This window comes from Poecilia formosa, unplaced genomic scaffold (genome assembly GCF_000485575.1).
Source record: "Poecilia formosa unplaced genomic scaffold, Poecilia_formosa-5.1.2 Scaffold406, whole genome shotgun sequence".
NCBI classification, from domain to species: domain Eukaryota; kingdom Metazoa; phylum Chordata; class Actinopteri; order Cyprinodontiformes; family Poeciliidae; genus Poecilia; species Poecilia formosa.
Genome location: NW_006800345.1, coordinates 371,205 through 396,011, shown reverse-complemented (window position 1 = coordinate 396,011; position 24,807 = coordinate 371,205). Strand labels below are relative to the sequence as shown.

The 24,807-nt window shown below is 36.6% G+C and overlaps 2 protein-coding genes across 3 annotated transcripts in view; both read right to left on the bottom strand.

Annotated features, from left to right (window-relative positions):
- sanbr (SANT and BTB domain regulator of CSR) overlaps positions 1-6,565 on the bottom strand; it is a 13,742-nt gene extending 7,177 nt beyond the window's left edge. For both annotated transcript variants that reach the window (XM_007576389.2, XM_007576390.2), the window contains exons 1-9: positions 5,839-6,565; positions 3,960-4,111; positions 3,639-3,813; positions 3,276-3,372; positions 2,171-2,409; positions 1,987-2,045; positions 539-699; positions 367-453; positions 164-274 (exon numbers count right to left, since the gene is read on the bottom strand). In XM_007576389.2, coding sequence (XP_007576451.1) covers positions 164-274; positions 367-453; positions 539-699; positions 1,987-2,045; positions 2,171-2,409; positions 3,276-3,372; positions 3,639-3,813; positions 3,960-4,109 — 1,079 coding nt within the window. In that variant the 5' untranslated portion in view covers positions 4,110-4,111; positions 5,839-6,565. The remainder of the gene's footprint in view (positions 1-163; positions 275-366; positions 454-538; positions 700-1,986; positions 2,046-2,170; positions 2,410-3,275; positions 3,373-3,638; positions 3,814-3,959; positions 4,112-5,838) is intronic.
- A 555-nt stretch (positions 6,566-7,120) lies between these two features.
- Positions 7,121-12,141, bottom strand: pex13 (peroxisomal biogenesis factor 13). The gene is made up of 4 exons (XM_007576388.2): positions 11,837-12,141; positions 9,829-10,541; positions 8,863-8,985; positions 7,121-7,990 (listed from the first exon to the last, which is right to left on the bottom strand). The coding sequence occupies exons 1-4, from the start codon at positions 11,908-11,910 to the stop codon at positions 7,632-7,634; spliced, it is 1,269 nt and encodes a 422-aa protein (XP_007576450.1). The 5' UTR covers positions 11,911-12,141; the 3' UTR covers positions 7,121-7,631.
- Positions 12,142-24,807: the final 12,666 nt, after the last annotated feature.

Genomic DNA, 24,807 nt, shown 5'->3' with positions numbered 1-24,807 from the left:
TATATATATAAAACAGTTTGTTTGTAAATAATTTAACAATTGAAGTGAACCTGAATTAGGTGCAGCCTGAGTTCAGCGGTCTGAAGTTACTTTAGTAATAAGTGATTAATAATTAAAATCTCTAGCCTTTGTTACATTTATTTATTTGTTTACATTTATGTACCTTGTGTGTGTATAGATGATCTGTCCTCGGACGTCAACGTTGATTTTCCCTGGAACGCAGGAAATCTTCCTCTCCGTGTCTTTGGTCAGCAGCTTGAGGCACAAACCGCATCTGCATTATGGAGACGAAACAAAACGGCAGCACATTTTCAGAATCTCTACAACAAAGAAAAAGAACTGCAGAAGAAAAGAGTTTGTACCAACCTGTAGAGAGTCGAGGCGTTTCCTGGTGAATCTTTGTTCTGGTGGTTTGGATCAAACAGCTGCTCGATTTTCTTCTGAAACAGTTTGCTTTCACGTAGAAGAAGAGGAAGAAAGCAGCGTTAGCTTCTAAATTAGCCACATGTTGACACGCAGACTGCTTTAAACTTCCTACCTCTTGAATTTATCTTTTTTGTCGCGGATGTCGTCGGCCTCGTTGTGGTTGAAGAGCTCGGCGATCCGTGTTGCCAAGTTGCTGTTGATGCAGTTCATGTTGCAGGGAGTGGCAACGATGGCGCTCATGTGTTTATGGCAGTACTGGATGCATTCCTCCACCTGAACACAGACGAAGATATTCAAACTCCTGCAGATTTCTCACCTGCTTGATAAACAAATCAATAATAAATAACTGTCTGAAGCTGCTTCTATGGAGCATAACTCCTGTTACACTGACTGTCACTGATGGTAAAAACGTGTAAGAAGCCTTAAAAATAACTTGTTTGATTGTAGTAGCTTAATTTTCCACTAAAATGAATTGAAATGTAGTTTGAACATTATCTGAAATTAAAAAAAGTAGACGTTTGGCTGATTTTAAACTCCAAAAAAATTAATCCTGACAATAGGGATAGTTTTGGAGGGTTTTAGACAGCATTACTTAGAATATGTAGTGACGATAAATCTAAATTTCTATCATAAGACATTTATCATGATAAATGATAAAAGATACAATAAATACCCATCTCTAAAATATAGACAGAGTTTTGTTGAGGACCTAAAAATTGTACTCAAGTAAGAGTAAAACTACTTTAACATATTTTACTCAAGTAAAAGTGAAAAGTAGTCGATCAAGAAATTACTCAAATAAAAGCAAAATATTGATTTAGTAAAAAAGGCAACTCAGGTCCTGAGTAACCGGTCAAATAAATAACATCATCAGATGGACCAAAATATAAAGTTAAGTGGAAATTTTGGTATTTAATGGACCAATGTATGTATAAATAACATGATTAGAAAATAACAAAATCAAGCAAAATAAACAGTTTTCCAAATCAGTTTCTTTCAATTTAAAACATGAAACTTTAACAACATTTTTGGTCACTCAGTAAAGTTACTCACATTGGGTCGAGTATCCAGAAATTTAACTCAAGTAAGAGCAGTGATACTTCATAATAAAATTACTCAAGTAAAAGTAAAAAGTACACCTTAGTAGAAATATTCCTGAAAGTAAATTTTTTACAACAAATTACTCAAGTAATTCTAATTACGACCCAACTCTGGAAAAATGAAGATATCACTGCACTGAACAAATTGAAAACCTAAAGTTTTAATTTTTCCTGAGTTAAAACTTTAGTATTATTGTTCTAAATTAATATGAACCTGTTTTCTTTACATTATTTAAGGACTGAAAGCACTGCATCTTTTTCATTATTTTGTCAATTTTTCATTTTCTGCAAATAAATATAAAATTTTTGCTTGGAATTTCAGAGACATTTTTGTCAGTAGTTCAATAGAGAACAATGTTCATTTTACTGAAACATAAACTTATACAGTAAAATCAGAGAAATTATAATTTTGCAGTGGCCTCTTAATTTTCCAGAGCTGTATTAACTCCACAACACTTACTAACGTATCCATCTTCAAGAACTCAGAGGAGATCAGGATGGAGATGACGTTGCTGGGCTCTGAAACCGACAGACACCGAACACACAAACCAAACACCACCCATGGTTCACAACAAGCAGGTGGAGAAGGTGAGCAAGCATAAAAATAAACGTGAGATGTTGCTGTGTTTTTGCTTCTAATTTACCCAGCCGGGGTTTGTCCTTGTTTCCCTCTCCTGCCGAGTTCCTCCTGACGTAGTTCATGAGCCAGTCGAAGATCTGAACGTCGCAGTGAACCGAGATGTCCACCTCTTCCCACCTCTGCTGGTCCACAGATAAATACTCAGCAAAGTAGCGCATCTCTTTGACTAGAAGATCTCTGGGGCAGGTAAAATCCTGCTTCAGGTTCTTGGTCTCATCACAGACGTGGATCACCATGTTGAGACTGGAGAACAGGGGTCATATTTATTGCTTGGAATACAAAACGTTAAGCAAAGTGTCATGTACTGTCGTATTTCTCAAACTTTTTCAGGACCACCTAATTTGAAATTGCCCCACAATAACACAACATGGTAACCTGAAATGAAGATATTAGTCTCTTAATTCACTTATTGCTCATCTGATTGAGAAGGGAGGCGTTCTGTAAATATGACTGGCCTTGACAAAACCACGAACAAGTTTACTCAGGGAATTTTGAGTTATTTACATATTCTGAAAGTGTTTATGGAAATAAACATAATCTTATGGCTACTTTGTAATTTAGAAGCACAGTATAAGAAAAATAAATTTGAGTTGCTTTGTCAGAAACAAAAATCGTCTTCTGGCATGAAAAATGATCCACCCATTTCTATCAATTGTATTTATTTACTGCTTAAATTACTTTTAAATAAATAACAATAGCAATATCTGTGCTTATAAGCAAGCAAAGTCGTAAAAAAACAAAGAAAGAAAGAACAGTTCTCATTAACCGAGTTTTGAGTCCTAACGTTCACGGAGTAGAGTAGTTCAAAAGAATCGAATCGCTCGTGAACGACTAACTACTCTCATGATTTAACTTCCTCCGATCACATAAGTTCCTGACGTTTTCTTTCTTTCCACTTGAATCTTCAGTTTTTTTTTAAGTTACCCGGTTTTAAACCACGTATCCGTTATTATTTTTAAACACGATCCTCAGTAAGCTAGCTGTAGCTTCTCACCTTGAGCTGACGTCACGGCAAATTAACGGTCGTTTACATGCAGTACCTTGCTAACCACCAGGGGGCGACCACGTACCACCAGTTTTAGAGAGACTGGTCTACAGATAGGACTTACTCCCGTGGTTTTTGGGGTTTTTCATCCTCTTCCACTGAGACTCGCGTCTCCTTCTTCTCCACCGTTCCTCCCCTTCCAGCCGGGAGCGACTTAGAGCCTGCAGACATCAGGAGAAAAAAATACTGCAAAACATCTTGAAATTTTTCACATTTTGTCTCGTTAGAACTGCAAACGTCAATGTAATTTATCCAGGGTTGGTAAACGTTTCACTGCACTTTCAAGGTAAAACATGCAAATTGTGAATTTGCATGTTCAGGGCCTTTAAGGCCCTGCACAGATTCAGATTTGGTCTAAATCAAATGTGAATTTTTGCCTAAACCAACAGAACTGAATCTGTGAATATTTGAGGCAGCCTTAACTGACCTGTGACTTTGCTGCAGTTTTGACTGCCTCCTTCTCTCTTGACCACATCTCCAGCCTCCAGCAGGGCAGACAGGCTGTCAGATGGTGAGCTGGTTCCTCCCGTTAGGTCATTGCACTGATAATCCACCTGGGGAAACCCCGCCGTGGCCTTCAGCTCCTCAAATCGACTGGCACACTGTGAAACCACATCAAAGCTGCTGATTTCCTCTCATTCACTCTAATTGTTGATAAACCATGGAGCAGAAGATGGACACAGTGGATAAAATGAAGAGGAGATGGATGATGGAGGCATTCATAGTTACCCAGTAGCACTGCAGTTACCTCCTTAGGAGTGAAGCCTGGCACCAGTTTGGCCACATTCTCCCAGCTTATGGGCTGAGGAACCCCCCACAGAGACCCCAGCACCATGTCCAGAACCAGGACATTGTTGTCGTAGGGGAAATTATTGTTGTCCGAACAGAAGCGACTCATTTCTACACAGACAGACGGTCAACAAACAAACAAGATGCTTTCAGTCAACAAGAACAAAACTGATCTGAACTTTCTGAAAGAAAATTACAGAGTTTGCATTTTAAGAATGAGATTAGATTATATAAAGCTACAATCAATTTTTATTTATTTTATATCTTTTCAACACAGATATTGTATTTAGTTGAAACAGCCAGTTGCTGCTTTTTTACTCTTTTACAAAAAGAGTTGAAAAAGCCTGATTTCCTTGAAGTTAAACATTTTTGTTTGAATTGAAATAGAAGATTTAGTATTTTTGACTGCATTAGAAAATTATTTTATTGCATCCACAAAAAAATTTCAAGAAGGAAATATCAGAATCAGAATTACTTTATTGTCATTGTGCATGAAAGCACAACTAATTTTAAAAAAATAGACACTCTCGACGGCAGTCCAAATAAATAAAATGAATTAAGTATATTTAAACAAATATAAAATATATTGTAGAAAGACACAGAGACAACCAGGATGTTAAAAGAACATACTTTGTCCCAAAGGGAAACTAAGTGTTGTCGTAAGTGTGGGAAGGAAGGATCTCCAGTAGCAGTCAGTCTCGCAATAAATCTGGAGAGGCCTCTGACTGAAGACTGTTGCTGTATGACATGCTAGCAACTAAATTTTAAGGTAGGAGAAACAATATTCCACAGTAATGTTCTGGATGACACAATCAGGTGTTGACAAGCACTGCTAATCCACCTCATTTGCTTTTGCTGATCACTTTTAAATCTCTGTTTGGCTGTCTGGTTAGAAAGCTGGGCAGAGAGATGTTGGAATTGAGGATATTATGATCGATGGAAGAAATGGTTTGAACTTTCTTCTTCCCTCTCTGCTCTTTGGTTCTGCTCTGCATCCACGAAGCCTTCTTTTGTTTAGATATTTTTATCTTTTTTCTTTGTAAATCTACATTTTCCAAGTCTTCATCCATCCATCCATCCATTTTCTGAACACCCTTGTCCCTCAGTGGGGTCGGGAGGGGTGCTGGTGCCTATCTCCAGCTAACGTTCCGGGCGAGAGGCTGGGTACATCCTGGACAGGTCGCCAGTCTGTCGCAGGGCTCCAAGTCTTCATAAACAGCACATTTAATGAATTGTTAAAATTGATTTATTGTATAGCTCTAGATGAAACCAAAAAGTGAGTTTTGGGGTTAAATTTTACAAAACAACTCTGCATTGCCAAATGAACACCAAACTCCCAGTGAAACATAGTAGTGGCAGAAGCATGCTGTGAGGTTAAACTTCCTGAATTCCAAATATTGATCACTTTTGACTTGAAGTTAAAGTTTTAAAACCACCTTGCCAGACTCCAGAACAGTAAATCTAAAACATGTTATATATTTTTCACCTAAATTGTACTGGATATGTGTCAACTTAAAGGCGGAAAATATCTAGATTTTTTTTTTAATATTCACTGATGTTATGTTTAAATCACAAAAACATTACGGATATACATCAATCAGTTTCCAATTTAAGCAATGCAAGAAAGTCGAGAAAGTGCACATAGGTGGCTGATGATGCATTTTAATTGTGTGATGGGACGTCGCAGTGAGAAGTGGCGCTACCGCAGGCCGAGCCTCCAGTAACTCCTTCTGATACATCAGGCGCTTCGGGTCAAAGCAAATTCATTTTTTATGCGACAAAAACATTAAAAACGAAAAAAACTGGTACAGAAAAATGATGCCGTGGTTGCTGCTTACCGTCTTCCAGCAGAGTCAAGGCAGCAGCGGAATCCTTTCTGCCATTGTGGTGATGATAATGGTGCTGATGCTGCGGTCCAACGGCTAACTACCAGGCTAGCTAACTTTGCGGGACCGGACTGTTTGCTGCCTTCAGGTAACCACCGAAATTTGAACTTAAGAATCTCACTTTCACTCAACCCAGGTTTCAGTTTTAAAATTGATATTAGTATGTACTTTAAATATTAAATATATTCTATATTGTTTTATATACTATTTAAATCTTTGGTAATTTGTTTGTACTTCTATCGCCGTTTAATTTATCTTATATGCGTTGTTTGAAAAACAGTTTGTGATTTTTTTATTTTTTTTTACAAGTGAAAGGTACTTAATGTACTATAGAAATCAAATGTACTTTCTCAAAAAAATACAGCATTTTTTATCTTACACTTTTTAATTGTAAAAATCAGGTCAATAAGTGTAGCTTATTCCCTAAAACATAATTTTCGATAGTCCCTGAAGGCAGCACAAGCCTTCACTAGTTAGCATGAACGCTAACCATCAACGAAGGCATTCGCTAAATTTACGTCCTCGTTTACGGTATAAAGTAGTATTCACATGCCATTCCGTTTAAACACAAACCAAACACCTGACTAAATAAAACTGTTTATACACATTAAAAGCTCGTTAGTTTGTAAAATCGTCCCAGTTGTCGCACTGCAGCAACATGAGTCCTGTTACCATGAGACGACGGTCGTAAATGCGGTATATATGTCGTAAACTACTTCGTAAACCTTTCAAACAGAAAGGAAAAAAATAAAACAATTGGTAGATCAGCTAAGTGCAAATTAATATAAAACTAAGCGGGGAATAATGTGCTTGTGTTTTGACGTTGTAGTTTTCAAACTCTTAATATTAAATGACTCATATCAGTTACATTTAACTTCCTTTTGTGATTAGTAAGGTATTTTTTTAATTGAATTGACGCGATTTATAAAACGAAGAGTCTTGTTAGAGGTGCCCAAATGGCGGACTCTAATAATCCTGATATGGCACTTTAAAATTAAAAGCCATAGCAGAATTTCAGGAGTTTCTAGGCCATGAATGGAACTGCATCAGAGATTATCTTAGTCCTTTCAGGGATATTGGTGAAAAACACGTCTGGGTCCACCCTCTCCTTCTAAATTTAATTTTTAAACTATAACTGGAACTTTTTTGGGTTGTAGTTGTACAATGGACTCCTTCTTGCTGAAGGAGTCATGGTAATTTGACATTTACATATGTACCAGTGACAAAAGAAGAAAACTGTTTTTGGAAATATTTATTTTCAAAATATTTATATTAAATATTTACAAATTACTTTGTGACAAATAAAGTGATGAAAATTTGCAGCTTGCACCTCTCCAGCTCTGACAACAATCCCATATGTTCCAGACAGAAGACAACAGAAAACCAGGTGCCTGTCAACCAAGAGCGCCCAAACTTAACATGATCACGTTCTTAACACCTCCGTCCTTAAAAAAGACAACATACCAGTTTACCTCATCTCCTTACAAAACAAACTTGCAGAAAAGTTTATTAAGCAAGCTTTGAATGGGAAGCGAAAACCTTGAATTTGTTTAAAAACTATTTTCCATCAGTAACCTTGAATTCAGACTGATAATCTGAATCAAGAAGTATTCTAGAAGATTTCTGATGAGGTCCATTGAGATACCGCTGCTGTCAAGTATTAGTCTATTTCCAGAGTTAAAGACTGCAAACAAGAAATGATCGAGCTAATTAATTATAAACCTCTACACACGAAGGCATCATCATCAGAGGTCGTTTTTTTCGGGGATGTTCAGCACAGTGTTGGACGGCGTCTCAGAGGTTGAAGTGCTCAGACTGAAGGAAGCTGGAGTTTCTCTGAACGCAGACTCCAGCAGCTGCTCTGCAGACGCAGCGTCGGACGGCGCGGCGAGGTCAGGGGTGAAACCTCGGGCTGCATCAGGCTGCAGCTGCGCAGGCGAGGCCGTCTGGGCGCTCTGCTGCTTCACCTCAGCGAGCCTCTCCGTCTCGGCGTGCTTTCGGCCTCTCCGTTTCCCCAGGATCTTGACGTAGTTGGCGGGGACGAGTCCTGTGGTCTGACCGTCCACGCTGGCCAGCAGCCATCCACGCACCCGCGGCTGTAGCTCTGAACGAGGAGGAGGAAAACACACAGCAAGGATGTTAAACTAACACTGGAAACTTGTGGCGCATTAAACAAGCTCTTAATACGTCATAATAAGATGTAATAAGAAAAAATAAAACATAGAAAAACAAAGTTACGACATTCAAGTCGTACAAGGATAAATTCTTAATATTTCAACAATAGTCAATATTTTGACAATAAAGCGATTAAAGTCATAATATTGCAAGAATAAAGTGTTAATATTGCAAAATTAGTCATAATACTACGAGAGTAAAGTTATACAAGAAAAAAGTTGTAGTACTTCTAGAATAGTCAGTATTTTGAGATAAAGTCAATGTTTCATGAATAAAGTCATAATATTACCAGAATAAACTTTTAATATCACAAAAATAGTCATAATATTACTGTTATATGAATTTTATTCACACGTGAATATTCTCGTATAACTTTACCCTTGGATAAAATTACGAGAACAAGGTCACAATATTTCAAGAATAAAGTCAATATTTTAGAATAAAGTCATAAAATTATTAATTTATTCTCAAAATATTGTGATTTATTCTGGCAATACGTCACAAAGTAATAAAGTCCAGTTTTTGGACGTAATACTACGACTTTATTCTCGTACAAGCTTATTCTCTTGATATTAAGACTTTATTTTCATAATATTAAGAGTCTTGCGACTTTACTCATGTAATTTTATTTTATTTTTTATTTTCTTGGTCCTAATTCTCCATCACAGAAACTACCAACTGACTACAAGGAAAATATATTTTCTATTTCATCAGCCAGCAGTAATAATACTGTGTTTTACATATTTTGGAGGAGCAGATGTTCCTTCAGCACGTTACATAAAGATGTTAACGAGTTCTCACCTTTAGGAGCCAGGTTAAGCATGTCTCCGGCCCGCAGAGAAACTTCCTCCTCTGAGGAAGCTGTGAAATCGTATTCTGCTCTGGCAACGACGTGGTCGTCCTCTCCGCTGGCCCAGTTGGTGGCTAAACACAAGCAGAACATCTTCATTAACAAAATTAGAAATAAATAAAACAAAAACACACTTTTAAAAGCTTTCATGACACAATCTACAAAAAAGCACTTCCGTGTATTTTAGATCAAGACAAAGTAGCAAATAATGAAATCGAAGCACCAGACTGCAGATTTTGTCATGCAGTTTTTGGTAGAAAGAGAGAAAAGAGAAACAATAAATCATACAAATGGAAATTATTGATTTCCATTTAATTTATCATGTGATTAATTGATTTGTTGTTTATTGGGACAAACCTATCTGTAACCTGAGTAAAAGTGAGGCCAAAGTACAAAGTGCTGCTGAACACCTTTGAGCTCATCAGTAAGTGGCTCCAAACTATCAATAATTTACAAATATTCTTAACTCATATCAAATCCAAAACCAAACATTAGAGACACATTTTAACCAAAAATTCACCTGAATTTAGTTCAAACAGAAATCTGTTTCTTTTATTGAAATAAACAGATTTGGAAAAATTTTCTTCTGCCTGATTTTGTTTCTTTTTATTTATATGAATTATTGTCCTTTTTGTCCTATAAATACCAAAATTTTCACTTAAATTTATATTTTGGTCCATCTGATTATGTAGTTTTTAAATACTAAAGATAATTTGATCAGTTACTGAGTACTTGAGAAGGCTTTTACCAAATACATTTTAACTTTTACTTGAGAAAATTTTATGGATACTCTGCACGTCAACAGAAGCCCCTTCCAGCGGCTTCAGTTCATTTTGTTTTCTAGAACAAGTCTCTACACCAAGCACTGTGAGGCTGGATATTTTTAAATTTAGAGATAAATCAGATGCGAGTCTTACCACTTTCTTCAGAACCGGCCGTGGAGCTCAGCAGTTTCCAGATGAGATAGGGTCCACCGAGAACTACAGCGAAGAAGAGGAAGATTGGCCAGGACTTCACGCTCTGTTCCTCGGCTGCCGCTCCAAACACCCTGGACGAAGCTGTAGCCAGGGCGTCGGTCGTGCTGTCGGCCCACAAGTCCTCCACGTCTGCGTCTGACCCTCTCCCCAGCAGCCGCTTCAGCCGTCTGTAGAGGTAACGCAGCGTTCGCACCAAAGCGAACGCCGACAGAACCCTTGTGAGGTGAGCGCGCAGCCTCGTTAGGTGGTTGGCTACGTCCAGCACAGCGCGGAAGCTGTTGTAGACAGCTGAGAAGGTGGCGTCCAGCATCATGCTGACTGAAGCGAACGCCTGGACGATGCTTTCGATCGACTGGAAGGCGCCGCGGCTGCTCTCCTCCGCCTGCTGCACGAACCGGCTGGGGGCGACTTCTTCTGCGTGAGGGAAGCGGCTGTAGCCTCCCAGGCCGTAGCCGCCGCCGCCGTAGCTGTAGGGGTTGTAGCCGCCATAGATGGAGCTCCCATAGGGACTGTAGGTGGAGGTGAAAGAGCTGTAGGATGGACGGTAGGACTGCTGCATGGGGCGGGGAGGCAGTGGAGGGGCCATTCTGGTCAAAACAGGAGGGCCTGCCGGTGTGGAGGGCCCCACAGCTGCAGGTCCAAAGTCTGCAGATCTGTTCAGTGAGAAAAGATGCAATAATTTAGACAGCTGAGGTGACAAGAAGGAGTTTTCTGGGAAAATGGTTCAAAGAGGTAGATTTATTACAATAAGGGCTGAAATGATTAATCAGATTTATCAAATTAATTGTGATTAACTTATTATTGAAGTAATTTTCAACTGATTTAGAATTTGATTGTTAACTGACGCATACTAGGGCTGCACAGGGTTGTACAGAATTTTCATTTACCACTTAAACCTTTTTTTTTTTTACACAATATCAGAAAATAATTAAAACATGCAAATAAGTAAATAGTTCAACTCATTTTTTAAATAAGAAAATAAACATTTTAATACCTAAAACAAAGTAACACAGCAGTCCTTTAGTGAATTTGAACTGGAAAAAGCTAAAACTATCTCATGAGAGCAGTTTTGCATAGAACATATTTACACAAGATGTTTTTATCTTAAATGTATAAACATATACATATATTACACAGTTCTGGTTTATTTGCTCCTCTCAATATGTTGATTTTTAAGCAAATGGCCTTTCTTTGGCTCTGTACACTCTAATTTATGATTAATTAACTATTAAATTGGTTGACCATTATTCGATTCATTCCATTAATCGTTTTAGCCCTAATGAATACAGACTCAAAAAAAGGCAATATACTGGAAGAACGACATACTCAAAGCAGTAATTAGGCCAAAAATGCACATAAATATACACATTTAAGACAAGAAAAACAAACTTTTATTTGTAAATATGCTCTTTCCAGTGGCAAAGTTTTAGCTTCAACTTGTTCAAACTGTGTAAAAAACAAAATCTCCTATTAAACACCTTTTGCTATCCAAAAGATTCCACGTCATTGGTTATTAAATCAATATTATAACGCAGTGTGCACTCCGTTATGCAACAACTTTTAGGACAGTCTTTAACGACAATAGCCCAGTTAAACACTCAACATAAAATCTGAAATCTGTACACCCTGGCTGTTGCGATGATATTTAATTATAACCCCCCCAAAAACAGTAAAATTCAGCCGTGACACTATAAAGTAAATACCAGGCCGCAGGCAGGAGAAGAACTACTAATTTTAATTAATCTGTTGCAGTTTACTAATTAATCTAAACATGCAACCGATGTATTACGCACTGTTAAACTCGTCGTGTCAAATTATTCTGCAAAAACCCTGTTAAATGTTTAGATCGCAGGTTTAGCAACTTTAGCATCAACTAGCTCGCAACATTAGCAAATGCTAATGCTAGGAGGAAAGACCGACAAAATATACCAAATAAATGCTTGTTTACCTGTAATTTAAAGGCGCGCTAATAGCTCCTGGAATCCGCCTTTCCCAGGGCTTTGGGGGAGGATGTGAATCCATCTTAAAATATTAAACAAACAACTTAACCCCCCCCCCAGCGAAGTATATCCCCAGTCCGATGACCCGTTTTTTTAATGCTCCCTTCCAGTGCACCTCGTAATTTTCATATTTCCAAAATAAACCCCATATTTCCATGACGTGTGTTGACGAAATGCCCTACTGGGCCTGTAAAGGAGATTGAATGTATTCATTATGATAAATTAGTTACATATCTGTATTATTTGTTATTAAACTATTTAGGAATTATCCTTACACCCGAAAAGCCTCACTGTCACCAAACATACCTCACGGTCAGACCAAAATAATAGATGACGATTGTTGTGTTTCAGTTTTTTGCGTTTAACCTTGGGGGAAAACAACCGTAAAAAGTTTACTCAAGTAAGAATAACACTTCTTCCACATATTTTCTCAAGCAAAAATAAAAAGTAGCGATAGAAGAAATTACTCAAGAGTAAAAAAGTATTTTGTAAAATGAGTTACTCTAATTTAATATCTGATTAAACTTATAAAATCGTTAGGCAAACAATATAAAAAGTATGTTGCAGTAAAACTACAACTAAAAGTTAATTTCTTTCCCCAAAAAGGTTATTCAAGTAAAAGAAAATAACTAGTTACTACCTACCATCCATCCTAACAAAACATACCGCCTGTGCGATTAGTAGAGCCTGCTCTCATGTTACGTTCTTTTTTAAATATCGGCCACCAGAGGGTGCTGCAGCTCATCAAAAAACAGTGAGTCATCAACGTACATAAAAAGTACCAGCAGAAGTTGTAGAGGGAATATCCCTCACTTTGCACGTCATATTAACTAAAAAAAAAAAGCAACAACAAAAAATTATTCAGTCATATTACTACACTGACTTGTTCCAAGTCTCTTTACATAAATACAACCTCTTCAGATTTAAGACAATAATATGTATTTAAATTCATGAAGCTGGGAAAATTTGACAGCTACACTTTGGATTACTCTATTTTGTACTCTTGTAAAGGTGTTTAGTATCATAAAGAGGTACATACAGTCAGTCAGCTAAGTTAATTACTTTTTAAAACACTTATTTGTCATATTATATCACTAGTTCTAAAGCTTTACGATCCAAATATACATTTTCTACCTTTCCTACACAAAAAAGTATTTAGATGGGATTCTGATGGGTTGTCCAAGCCAACCCATCAGAAGTTTTAAAAAATACTTATTGTGATTTTTATGCATACACATTGCTGATATGGATGGTTGATTGATGCTTAATTGCTTAACTGACTTTTGAGAGAAGGGGCAGACTATACAAGAATGTCAACATCTGACCACTGTAAATGAATTAAACAAATAAACAAACAAATTAGATTAAAAAATTGCTTATTTAATTGCTAAATTAAAGACATCCTTCTTTCTTTTCATCTTTCCTTCTTTCTTTCTCTCTTTCTTTCTTTCTTTCTTTCTTCCTTTCTTTCTTTCTTTCTTTCTTTCTTTCTTTCTTTCTTTCTTTCTTTCTTTCTTTCTTTATTTAATTAATTGAAATTCCAAAAATACTTTATTGATCCAAAAGGGAAATTCAGTGTTGTTGTAATTCATTAATTCAAATTCTTCAAAGAGTTATTGTAGATAGTGATGGTTGTTGGCAGGAAAGAGCTCCTGCAGCAGTCTGTATTACAGTGAATTTGAAGAAGCCTCTGACTGAAAACACTGTGTTTTCCCAAGACAGTCTCATGGAGAGGATGGCCCATGATTTTCAATTTTCTTGATTTTACAAACAAAATAGATTTCAGGACGGAAAAAAAATCCCATCAAACCTTTTTGAATGAGAACAAACACATGTTTCTGATTGGAACATTGAAAATGAATAATTGACAACATGACATAAAAAACATACCAAAAAACAGCTTAAACTATCATTATTTTTTTGAAAATGTAACGCTAAAACATAAAAACAACTTTAAAAAAACTATCACTTTCAACAGTAGATTAGATTACATCACTACAGCCTTCTTTATGTCTGAAGAACAGACATGTAATGCGGCTTTTAATACCACTGAGATCAGATATGTAAATAATGCTCTCACTAACGTCAGTAAACATGCAGGGGGCTGCTAGTGGCTGACATGTGTGAGAGGGAGGCTGCTCTTCATGCTAGCTGCAGCGGGGGCGTTCGCTGTGGTTTCAGGAGGGAGTCCTGTGATGTCAAGTGTTGTCGTGGGGCGTGGGAGGGTGTGTTCAGAGCTGTCGCTCTAGATTCTCCAGAGCTAGCATGACAGAGTTTGCCTGTGTCATCCCCCGGTGTAGGTGCACGAAGCTGTGGCTGCTGTTAGTTTGTGGCCTGACGGTGTCAGGGATCCCGAGCCACAGGTGGGAATCCGAAGTGTCACCCTCCTGCTGACGCCGACTGTGGGCAGATGCTTGAGCCAGTGTCTCGTCCTCCTGGTATTTGGGGGTTTGCGCTTTGTGATTCTAACCTTTCATACTGTTACAAGATAAGATCAGGGGTCAGAAAATGGTGAACGCTCAGCAGCTCTGCAGAGGAGACATGCAAATTCTAAAGGATTTAAAGTTAAACCCTTTGAGTAAATTCTTAATGTCATTAAAAAGTTTTTTGTTTGTTGTTTTCTGTTATTCTGGCCTTTGCTTCCCTACATAATCTCACAAAACAGCCAAAAACACTGAGCTCCTTTAATCCAGCCTAAAAGCCACCTGTTTAGAGTTGATTTCAACTCATTATCACTGGAACTTTGACCAACATATTTGATGCATATTGAGGATTTTGATTATGACACTTAACAAAATGTGTAATGTTTGTTCCTGGTTACTCTGTTGGTGACTGCATGATGTTTTTATGACTTCTTATATTTGTGTTTTTATGATGTAAAGCACTTTGAACTGCCTTGTTGCTGAAATGTGCTATATAAATAAACTTGATTGATTGATTGATTGATTGATTGATTGATTGTAAAATGGCCCCAAAATACATTTCCCAGCTTGTATCGATGGAGAGATTCAGATTTTGTGGCGGTTGTTGTTTAGTGATTCCAACAATCCCTTCACAACAAATTCACTGCAAAAACATAAAGTCTTACCAAGTATTTTCAGTCTGGTTTCTACTGCAAATGTCTTAGTTCACTTGAAATAAGACAAAACTACTTTTCAGCAAGATACAGTATCTTGTTTTAAGTAAATAATTCCTTAATATTAATGAAAAAAAAAACTTTTTCATTGTCAGATTATTTCACTTATAAGAAAACATTGTCCCCATGTTATAAGTGAAACAATCTGACAATGGAACTAGAACTTCTTCATCAATATAGAGAAATTATTGACTTAAAACAAGTTCATGTTTCTTGCTAAAAGGTTACTTGTAAGTTAGTTTTGTCTAATTTCAAATGTATTAAGAAATAGTAGTAAGACTAGAAATATTTGGTAAGATTTTGTGTTTTTGCAGTGTCTTTTTGTGTTGGCAAAGACAACGTACCACATAGAGTCAAGACATTACCAGGTCTTTTTTTAAGGTTTCAGTGAATGTAAGAGCATTCTTGAGTCTGTTTGACCACTCTGGTAAGACAACAGTTTGTTCTTTACAAGGTTGGTGAGATATTTTCATTTGCAGACAATGATCCACTCATTCTTACACTTCAAGAAAAACGGACACTTCTGGGGAAGTCACACGCCCACTGTGTATATTCCTCTGTTTGCACAACCAGAATGAATTATAACCAGGAAGGACTGTAAACAGAATCAAAGAAACCCAGAGTTTTTTCCCAAGGTCCTCAATCTGTCGCATTTCTTTCTATTTTTGAGGTCAGATAATGCTCGCTGGTTTGCCCAGGCTGGTGATTTCAACCCAACTTGGCAAACTTTGCACTGTGATGAAGTTCCAGCGTTCCTGCTGTTCTTTTGACGGGCAGCACGCAGGACTGGCCTGAGAGTGATATGGGTGCTTTTTACTCTCTAGTTCCCCCTTCCTTTGTGTGTGTGTGAGCACTCTGCACAGGCCAGACAGTTAGATGGACGCATTTACAAATGTGGAACTACTGAGAGAAAAATGTTGCTGGAAGGTACAGAGCTTGCATGTGTGAATGCTGACTTAGATGCATAGAGACCACTCGAGCCTGCAATGTCAGTAAAAACAAACAGCAGCCAAGGTAATTGAAGAAGGCTCTAACAGACGTTGCAAAATAGTAATTAACAAAACAAGAGAAGTGGAAAAATGTCTGGACTACTAAGAAAATAACAGAAAAGTAAGAACCCACCACAATAACATAACAAAAAGATTTCAAAGGAACTTAAAGAAGAACCTGGTGGGGGTGCTGTGGTGGCGCAAGGGCAAAGAACAACCCACACATGGAGGCCCTAGTCCTCATGCTGGTGGTCGCCAGGTCGATTCCTGGCCTGGCAACATTTGCTGCATGTCTTCCCCCTCTCTCATTACCCTGTTTCCAGTTGAACTACTCTCAAATAAAGGCCATTAGAGCCAATAATAATTTAAAAAAGAAGAAACTGGTGCTGCCTATTGGAAATAGGACAAATCCAAACAATTTGAAGTCCATCTTTCTTTATATGTAAAACATATAAAGAAAGCCTCTACTATTTAACTGCACAAAGCTTGTTTGCTACGGACAAATGAGACCATAGTAGAGATGTTTATCTGTGATATACAGCATGATGGTTGGAGAAAACCAAAAATAACACCTATAGAAAGCTCATATCATGTGTCAACCACGGTGGTGGAAGGCTGATGATGTGGGTTTGTGTTTGGCACATTGCAGTCGTTGAGTAGATCTCTATGAATCAAACTACTTCAGAATCAAAACTTGGTCTTCAACAGTAAAAATGATCCAGACAAAGAAGAAAAACTACAACAAAATGGCTGAAATGGAAAAGAATCAACTGAAGTGGTTCAGTCAAAGTTCAGCCATTATCCTGTTTGAAATGCAGCGAATGCCAGGCAGACGTTAGGATTGCTGCAAACTTTAAAAATCAAAGTGGAAAAAAATTACACCAGGAGGTTCATTCTTCTAAAAGTTAATGGGGTCTACTTAGTTTTTCACATGTAACTTTCTTTATTTTATTTCTAATAAATATTGCCAGTTTTGTGCATTTCAGTGCTTTTGACGCTGAAGCAATTGATTCCAGAAGCTGGTAAAAACAAATAAGGAGAATGTCCTTGACATAAAATCCTGAAGAGGTGAAAATGGTGTAGTTTTTTTAAACCATGACTGAAGGTCGTCATGGTTTAAAACAGAATTTTCTATTGTATTCTATTTTACTTTTTTTTTTTTGATAAAAATTGTGAGCTAGGTTAGTTGAGCTAGTTAGCCTAGCTTACGTTCTATGTATTTTCCAAACACAGTTTTACCTTTATTTTCTGGCAATAATGACAATAAATATTAATCAAGTATATATATTTGATTTTACTTACATTAGTGACACAAATGCTTAAAAAAGAAGACATGAAGTCAATAAGTTAGCTTTAGCTGGGATGGATGCTTCAGCGATAGCTAGCGAGCCTTGACAGACCAAATAACAAAAATAAAGTAGCGCGAGTTGCTTGTCTTTATAGATGTTTCATCCAGAAAAGTTTCATCCAGTTATTATATTCATCAAATATTTATGTGGTACATTATAACACAAATGTAAAAAAGGAAGATATTACAAGTATGGGAAGCTAGAATGTTAGCTTTAGTTTTGTCTGAAGCTTATAATAGCTAGCTAGGCATAACTAATCAAATCGCAAAAATACAGTAGCGGCAGGAGTTCGTCTTCATGGGAGTACAACATATGATTCATTTAGAAAAAAGTCCTTATTTATTATATTCACCAAAAATATATCTGATAATCTTATAACTTAGGGACTTAAATGGACTTAAATGTAAAAAAGAAGATATTCTAAATGTGGGAAGTCCGAAAATTAGCTTTAGTTCTTACTGAAGCTTAGCTAGCAAGGCATAACTAATCACATAGCAAAAATACAGTAGTAGTTTGTTCACATGGGAGTCAAGGAAAACGTTAGTATATACTAATTGTATAAAATACACTTTGTTTTGAATACTATTTTCAATAGTGTTAAGAGAGGAAAAATTATTGAACTTTAAAAACCTTTTGACTCGTTAAATCCTCTCTTATGCCCGGGTTCAGAAAAATGCTGTGCGCAGACTGAGATCACACAGAGATAACAGCGTCACAATAATCAGCATTTATACAAGACAGATGCATACTATCACCAGAAAAAGACATCACAAAACATCAGAAATCTCAGAGCTCAAACAACACATGAATTTACCTGAGAGAGAAAAAGACAAAAGATGGAAACGACAAACAAAAAGCAAAGACGTCCTTGGAGAAGTTGCAAGAGCAAAATCTGATTTGTTACTTCTGTGTAGAAAGTTTTATCTTCTTTTCTTTAATTTATTCAAATAAGGCGTATCTTTCCTCATCCAATCCAGGAGCTATCTCTGACCCTCTATCTGAAGCCAGAAACCTCTGCCGTGTTTACGGCCTTTCACAGATGAGTGTGAAAAGCTACAACTTCTCCTGTATTGTTTTCCCACACAGACAAAAGGCAGTTCAGACGATCCTAGCAAACCATCTGCTGTAACTACAAGTAACATAAAGGTCAATAGGCCAGAATACGTTACTAATTTCAAAACCACAATTAGGGCATTTGAATCAAGACAAGTTAAGTTTTAAAACTAGCTTATTTTAAATTTATTTTCTCAACAATAGGTTAAAATAAACAAATTTTGGAGGCAAAAATGTCAATTCTGTGCACTTAAAAGCCAAAAAAATGAACTCATCTTTAAACAACCACTATTTCCTTTATGATGATGGCATATTTAAAAAGGGAAAAATATTTATTCACCTTAAGGCAGAATGTATAGCTATAAAACACCCTGCCAAACACCACACACATACACCGTGACAAGTTTTTCACAGTCAGAGCTTTGTGGGATTTTCCCTGCACTCGAATATGAGTTAGGTCTTGCATGGGGAGCTGTTTTAGCTATGCATAGCGAAGAATACCTATAATTAAAATGTGCTGCAGGAAGTTGGCAAAAAATCGGAGGAGCCGAGCATATAAGCAATAACCATTATTCATATTTCAGTAGGAAGTCCTGTCTGGGTTGGAAAAGTGAAGAATGATATTTAAAGTTTAGCGTTTTTTTAGCGTAACTTATCTGTTTCAGGGGAAACTCTGTCATAACTTGTATTCAGACATGAAATCTGATTAACTTCTTTCAGGTAATTATATAATAAAAAGAACTACTACAGAGGCAGATATCTTCTTAAATGCTACATGAGTATAGCACTACTATGTCATGCAAATGATGACGAGGTTTGCAGTCACGTAGTAGCTCCTTTCTAAACTGCTGAGATAACAGAATGTTCATTCAGGTGAAGAAAGTTGATGTTGTCACAGAGTGGTTGCAGTTTGCAAAAAGGAAGGGAGGGCGTTGAAGGAGGGAGGAGACAGAGCAGCAGAGGAGGGGCTTTACTGGCAATAAGTGGCTAAACTGGTCTAGCTTGCCTTTTCCAGGATATGGGTAGGAAACATTCAATGATATACGTTGCAACGAGCCACTGTAACAAACTGTCACTGTAAAAGCAGAGTAAGTCTGCACACATAGACACAACACGCTGAATGTGCACGTGCCCCAGAAGTGAAGCTTTGCATTGTGAAAACTCCCTGCATAGACGTCAGATAAATACATCCTCCTGCAGAAGTGAAATGTCATGATGAAACTGATCACTGCAGGAGGCGAGGACTGTCTGTCCTCTTCTTATGAACCAATAATTTAGGTAATACATTACCTAAATTTATCCTAAAGTCCTCAGGTCATGATCACTAAAGGATCTGAGGACTGTCTGTCCTCTTCTTATTAACCCATAATTTAGGTAATACATTATTTCATCCCCCGGTTCATGTTTGAAGGTAATTTGCAATAGCTAAATACATATAATTTAAGTTCAACTAAACAAAAAAACAACTCAAAGTTACTGCATTTTATTAGATGGAGTCTGCTTTATTACACACTATGCATGTATAAAATTCTGTAGCCTTGAAGGCCTAAAATAAAATTTATTTTGAGTAAATAAAGTACAACTACTATTATTTCAATGAAGATAAACTTATAGAGGAAGATTAATTCACTTAAAGACAGAAAACAAACTGCCTTTTACCTCCATCGAGTCTGGTTAAGTAAAGTTGTTTGCGAATGTTGATTAAAAGTGACCCGAGAATGGTGCCTTGAGGAACGCCACAAGCGATTTTTGTTTGTATCAACAATTGTGTTGGTTTGTCAAGTAAGAACTGTTTCCACACACTTTTTCATTCCTTTTATCAGCATGTTATGATCAACTGTGACAAACATTTAGTTGTGACTTGAACACAGAAATTGTAAATGTATAAAAACCTTTTCCAAAGCTGCCAGTGCAGCGGTGACTGCAGAGCATTTAAGATTATTTTAACCAAAAAGAGTGCATTTCTTCTTTCTGTAACATAACCATAGTGATCCAAAACACAATCGTGTGTTGTTGCTATTTTTCCCTAGCAACAACACATGATTGGCTGTTTAGTTCCACTGCTTCTCAGTGGAAATTCAGCTTTGAAGCACAGTCAGTTGGCTGGAAATGTTTTGTTAGTAATTCAGATTACATTTCGCCACACTCTGTCAATGAAAACTTGCATTGTTAATGCAATTTTTTAGATTTTTTTTCCCACACTCCACATTTGAGATTAACAAATTCATCTATTTAGCTTGTTGTATTCATTTCAGTTTAAGGATTTAGGTTTATTGCATGCATATTTGGAGATTCCATTGTGTCTCTTTGCCCTTTTAGATATAAAACTGCAAAAAGTTGCAAAAAAAGTCAGACCAAAAATGAGCTACTGGCAGAGCTTTCCAGTTCGTAAGAGTGGCTTTTAGGCTAAATTGTCCGTAAATGTTCAGTTCAGCCTAAAAAAACCCTTTGGTACTCGTGAACTAACCCTGATAACTGAAAAGCAGACTGCTGCCGGTACCTTGTGCGGCGAGGTTAAATCAGGGTTCACTGTGGTTCTACACAACGAGACAGGAAGGAAGCTACATTCAGCATTTCTTTTCAGACTCCCAATACAAGAGAAACAAACATCTCCAGTGCAGCACATCCTGGGTTCCTCGGTAATGACGCTCTAGGTTGATTGTAACTGCCAGAAGGTTTCAAGAAACAAGATTGGAATCAGAGTGTCGATTTATTCCCTATCAATGTTTAGTACATTGTTGTTCTGAAAAAGGAAAACGGCACTTTTTCTTATAAGTGTGCTCGGAAAATTAAGTCTTAAAGTTTCTAAAATCCTGTTTGTCAGAACCAGACGAGACGATGGGTTTCAACAACGTGGAGTCCTGAGAGTTTCAGGTTAGAGTGTGAGCAGATGACAAGAAGCCATGTGGTCAAACCTGGTGGATTACATTTTGCTGATGTGTTGAGTTAGCTCAAGTTCATAAGGTCATAACTGAGTTTTCAGGAGTAGAAATAAACTCAAATCAGGTGTTACCAGGTTCACGTCTCCAAGGTTTTCTGTACAAAGTCAAGGCTGATACAAAAAGACGGTGGAATATTATATTTTCCAACAAAATGTCTACTTCAAACCACCACCACTTCTAAAACCTCCATTTTATATCAATTTACAAAATAAGTATCAATAAGTCTCACTGAGAAATGAGAAAAATACAAACACTGTAAAAATACAAAGTATAGTAAAATATTTGTACTATAAACTACGCAGTTTATAGTACAAATCTTTTACTATACTTAAAATAAAACAAAACTAGTTTACAAATAACTTTTCAGCAAACTGAGCTTGTTTTACTTCAATCATTTCTTAATATATATTTTTTTAATTCTTATTTTACTGGCAGATTTTTTCACTTATACCAAGAAATGTTTCTCATGTTGTAAGTGAAATAATCTCCCAGTGGAATTAGAATGTTTTTAATCATATTTAGGATTTATTTACTTAAAACAAGCTCCTATATTTTGCTGAAAGTTATTTGTAAGCTGGTTTTGTTTTATTTCAAGTATAGTAAAAGATTTGTATTAGAAACTAGAACAAAATACTTTGTAAGATTTTGTGTTTTTGCACTGAAGACAAAATACAAAAAAATCTTAATCTTGTCAAATTGTTTTTATAAAATAAATGTAAAATACCTTTTTTTACTGCTTTACCTTCAAGGTTGTTTATGACTTTTACCTTCTACATTCCTTCTTTTAAGCACTCTTCAAAATAGAGAAAACAAGAGAACATACAGTGTTCTCCTGTGCATACATAACCAAGAAAAAAATTATTTGTTTACCACTACTTTTGAGATTACTAACTCCTGCAAAAACAATTAGATGCCATCTACAAGCCAGGAAAAAATAATTTCAGCCCTACCATCACAAAAAAAGCATGTAGAATTAGCTAAACTGAATTTATAAACCCTCAAAAAATATCTGGCATCAAACAGAGGATTAATATCTCTGAAAGTCGCTTTCTGCCCACTGTTAAACACAGTGGAGGATCTGTCATGATGTGGGCTTGTTTGCTGGAAAGACATTTTTTAGACACAATCCGGTGGTCTTTTTCAGATAATTGAAACTTTGGTGTTCATTAAGATCCAAAACAGCCAAATCAACTCAGAAATGGAATCACCTGGAAAACCCCAGAATATTCTCTGACCGTGTCGAGACAAGTCGGAGCTGCTAGAGCAGATTAAGTTCCTGTGTGATGATTTAATAACCAACTATCCTGAACATCCCTCAGAGTTTGAGACGTTGATGCTGCGCCGCTAACGTCACTGCAAATTAAAAACCGTGGAGATTCTTATGCTTGGAACCGGATTACTGAGGTAATATCTAGTTTCAAATGTGTCAGGGCAGCACGTCATCTGACTCATTACGTTACATATATTTCAGCCGATGACATAAACAGCTTCATTATCAATAATCTCATCTGGTTTTTTTCATTTATATCAACGTGAAACAAACAGGATTATGTGGTTTTCATTTACAAATTTTTACAAAAGTCTGTAGGATCTCATAATTAAATCAATCAAAGCTGCACGGAGAAATAAAACATCAAAAATCAACATTTTTCTGTTTGCTGTTCAGTTAGAGTTGAAACTAACAGTTTAGACGAACTTGCTCAACAGCTGCAACATTTCCTTTATTATGCAACAGCTGCCTTGTCAATCCCATAATATCACATGAAAAACATGACATTTCAGAAGAGCTGTGTGTTCCTCAAATGTTTTTCCCTCTCGGCATCATTTTACATAAAGCGACTGTTTGAAATGTCTAGATCCCAGAAGAATGGTTGTTTTTTTAAATGTAACTTATTTGATGTGAAAGCAGTAAATAAAAGGAAATACAAACTTTAGAAAAGTCCTGCTGTGTTTTCTTATCTGGTGTTTTGACTTGTTCATTACAGAGATTGTGGAAAAATAGAAGGGATTAATGACATTTCAACTTTTTTCCCCAGTATTCTCCTTTTTCAACACAGATCTTGCAGAGTAATATTTCCTGTCTTTATCTTTTGTTTATTATCTTCCGACTCCATTGTGTTGCTTATTGTAACAACAGAGTGAGTCGAGTATAAATCTTCCAGGATGTGTGAGTAATAGGGCTGGAGTAGGATGGTGGCCATATGCAAAGTAGTTATTTACAGTCCAATTAACTTCTGCACCTCACTTTCATTCTTACCTCAGCAGGCTATGTACTCCTTTATTTAAAAAAGAAAAACATCACAGACAACCTTACACATCTTCTACATCAGACTTCAGTCAGAGGCGTCTTGTGACTCACTGTAATACAGACTGCTAGTGGGGATTCTCTGAAGAAACTTGGTAATGTTTAAATTCCATTAAGGATTAATAAAGTGTTTTATAAATGAATTTAATTAAATTTAGATAAACACCACCTGTTTATATCACCAACACAAAGAAAACTGCCATCTCAAGGGTAAACAATGACATAAAAATAGTAAAACGCATTTAAAAAACCGTTAGCATTAGTAAGCTAGCAATATCGGTTAGCCTGGTAACTGAGGGCGACTGTTAGCAAATCTCTCTGGTTCTTTTTACCATATTATGTTTTATATAAAAATTTCAGCAACATATTCCCTTTCAGAAATTCTTTACCACATTGTGTGAGTCTAATTTTTAAAGATCTACTGCTAATAAACGTTTTGACTTTGCAGCTACAAGCTAAACGTTTTGTGTGTTTAGTAGCCATGTTTGTTTTGTAGTTTAGGGCTTGCAGGGAATGCAGCTAAATCCTCGAAAGAAGTTGTGGTTTAGATAGTACACTTCGAAAACTGGGTAAAAAAAATCAGAAGTTTACATTAAGAACTAATCATGTGCAAATGTTTTGTGAGGGTAATTTATGACATTGTCATGTTTCAGAGGTTTTTAATAGCATTAGCGCTATGCTAGGTGCAAGCATCACTGTAACTCAGTGATACAATGAAATTCTCAATCCGTTAATTTTTCTCTTTGCTTAGTGATTTTTAAACTGACCATACATCACCACAATAGGTTAGTCATTAGTTTCAGTTGAGCTGAAGTCTGGTTTCACTTTTTAAGTGGTAGTCTTTGATCGTTTTATGTAGTTCTGTTGTGCTGAAACAGAAAGTGAATGTCTAGCTTACAACCAAATTTGTGATGAAAATTTTGGTCTGGGGTCGAAGACAACTTAAAATGAAAGTGCAAAGTGAAGAAGATTCATCTAAACACACTGTTGTCTAGTCACTGAGGGGAAGGCATTCTCACTGACATCAATACTTTAAATAACACTATAAAATTGCAGTTTTCTACATATTATCAATATTCAGTTCAATTAAAAAATACTTTATTTATCCCAAAGGCAATTTATACAAGTAGCTTCAAAGAGCTGTG

Coding starts and splice junctions, on each gene's coding strand:
- pex13 (XM_007576388.2), bottom strand. CDS start 11,910: ATGGATTCACATCCTCCCCCAAAGCCCTGGGAAAGGCGGATTCCAGGA. Junction 8,986..9,828: donor GGCCGGTTCTGAAGAAAGTG/GTAAGACTCGCA, acceptor GCTTGTGTTTAG/CCACCAACTGGGCCAGCGGA. Junction 7,991..8,862: donor GCTTAACCTGGCTCCTAAAG/GTGAGAACTCGT, acceptor CTCCTCGTTCAG/AGCTACAGCCGCGGGTGCGT.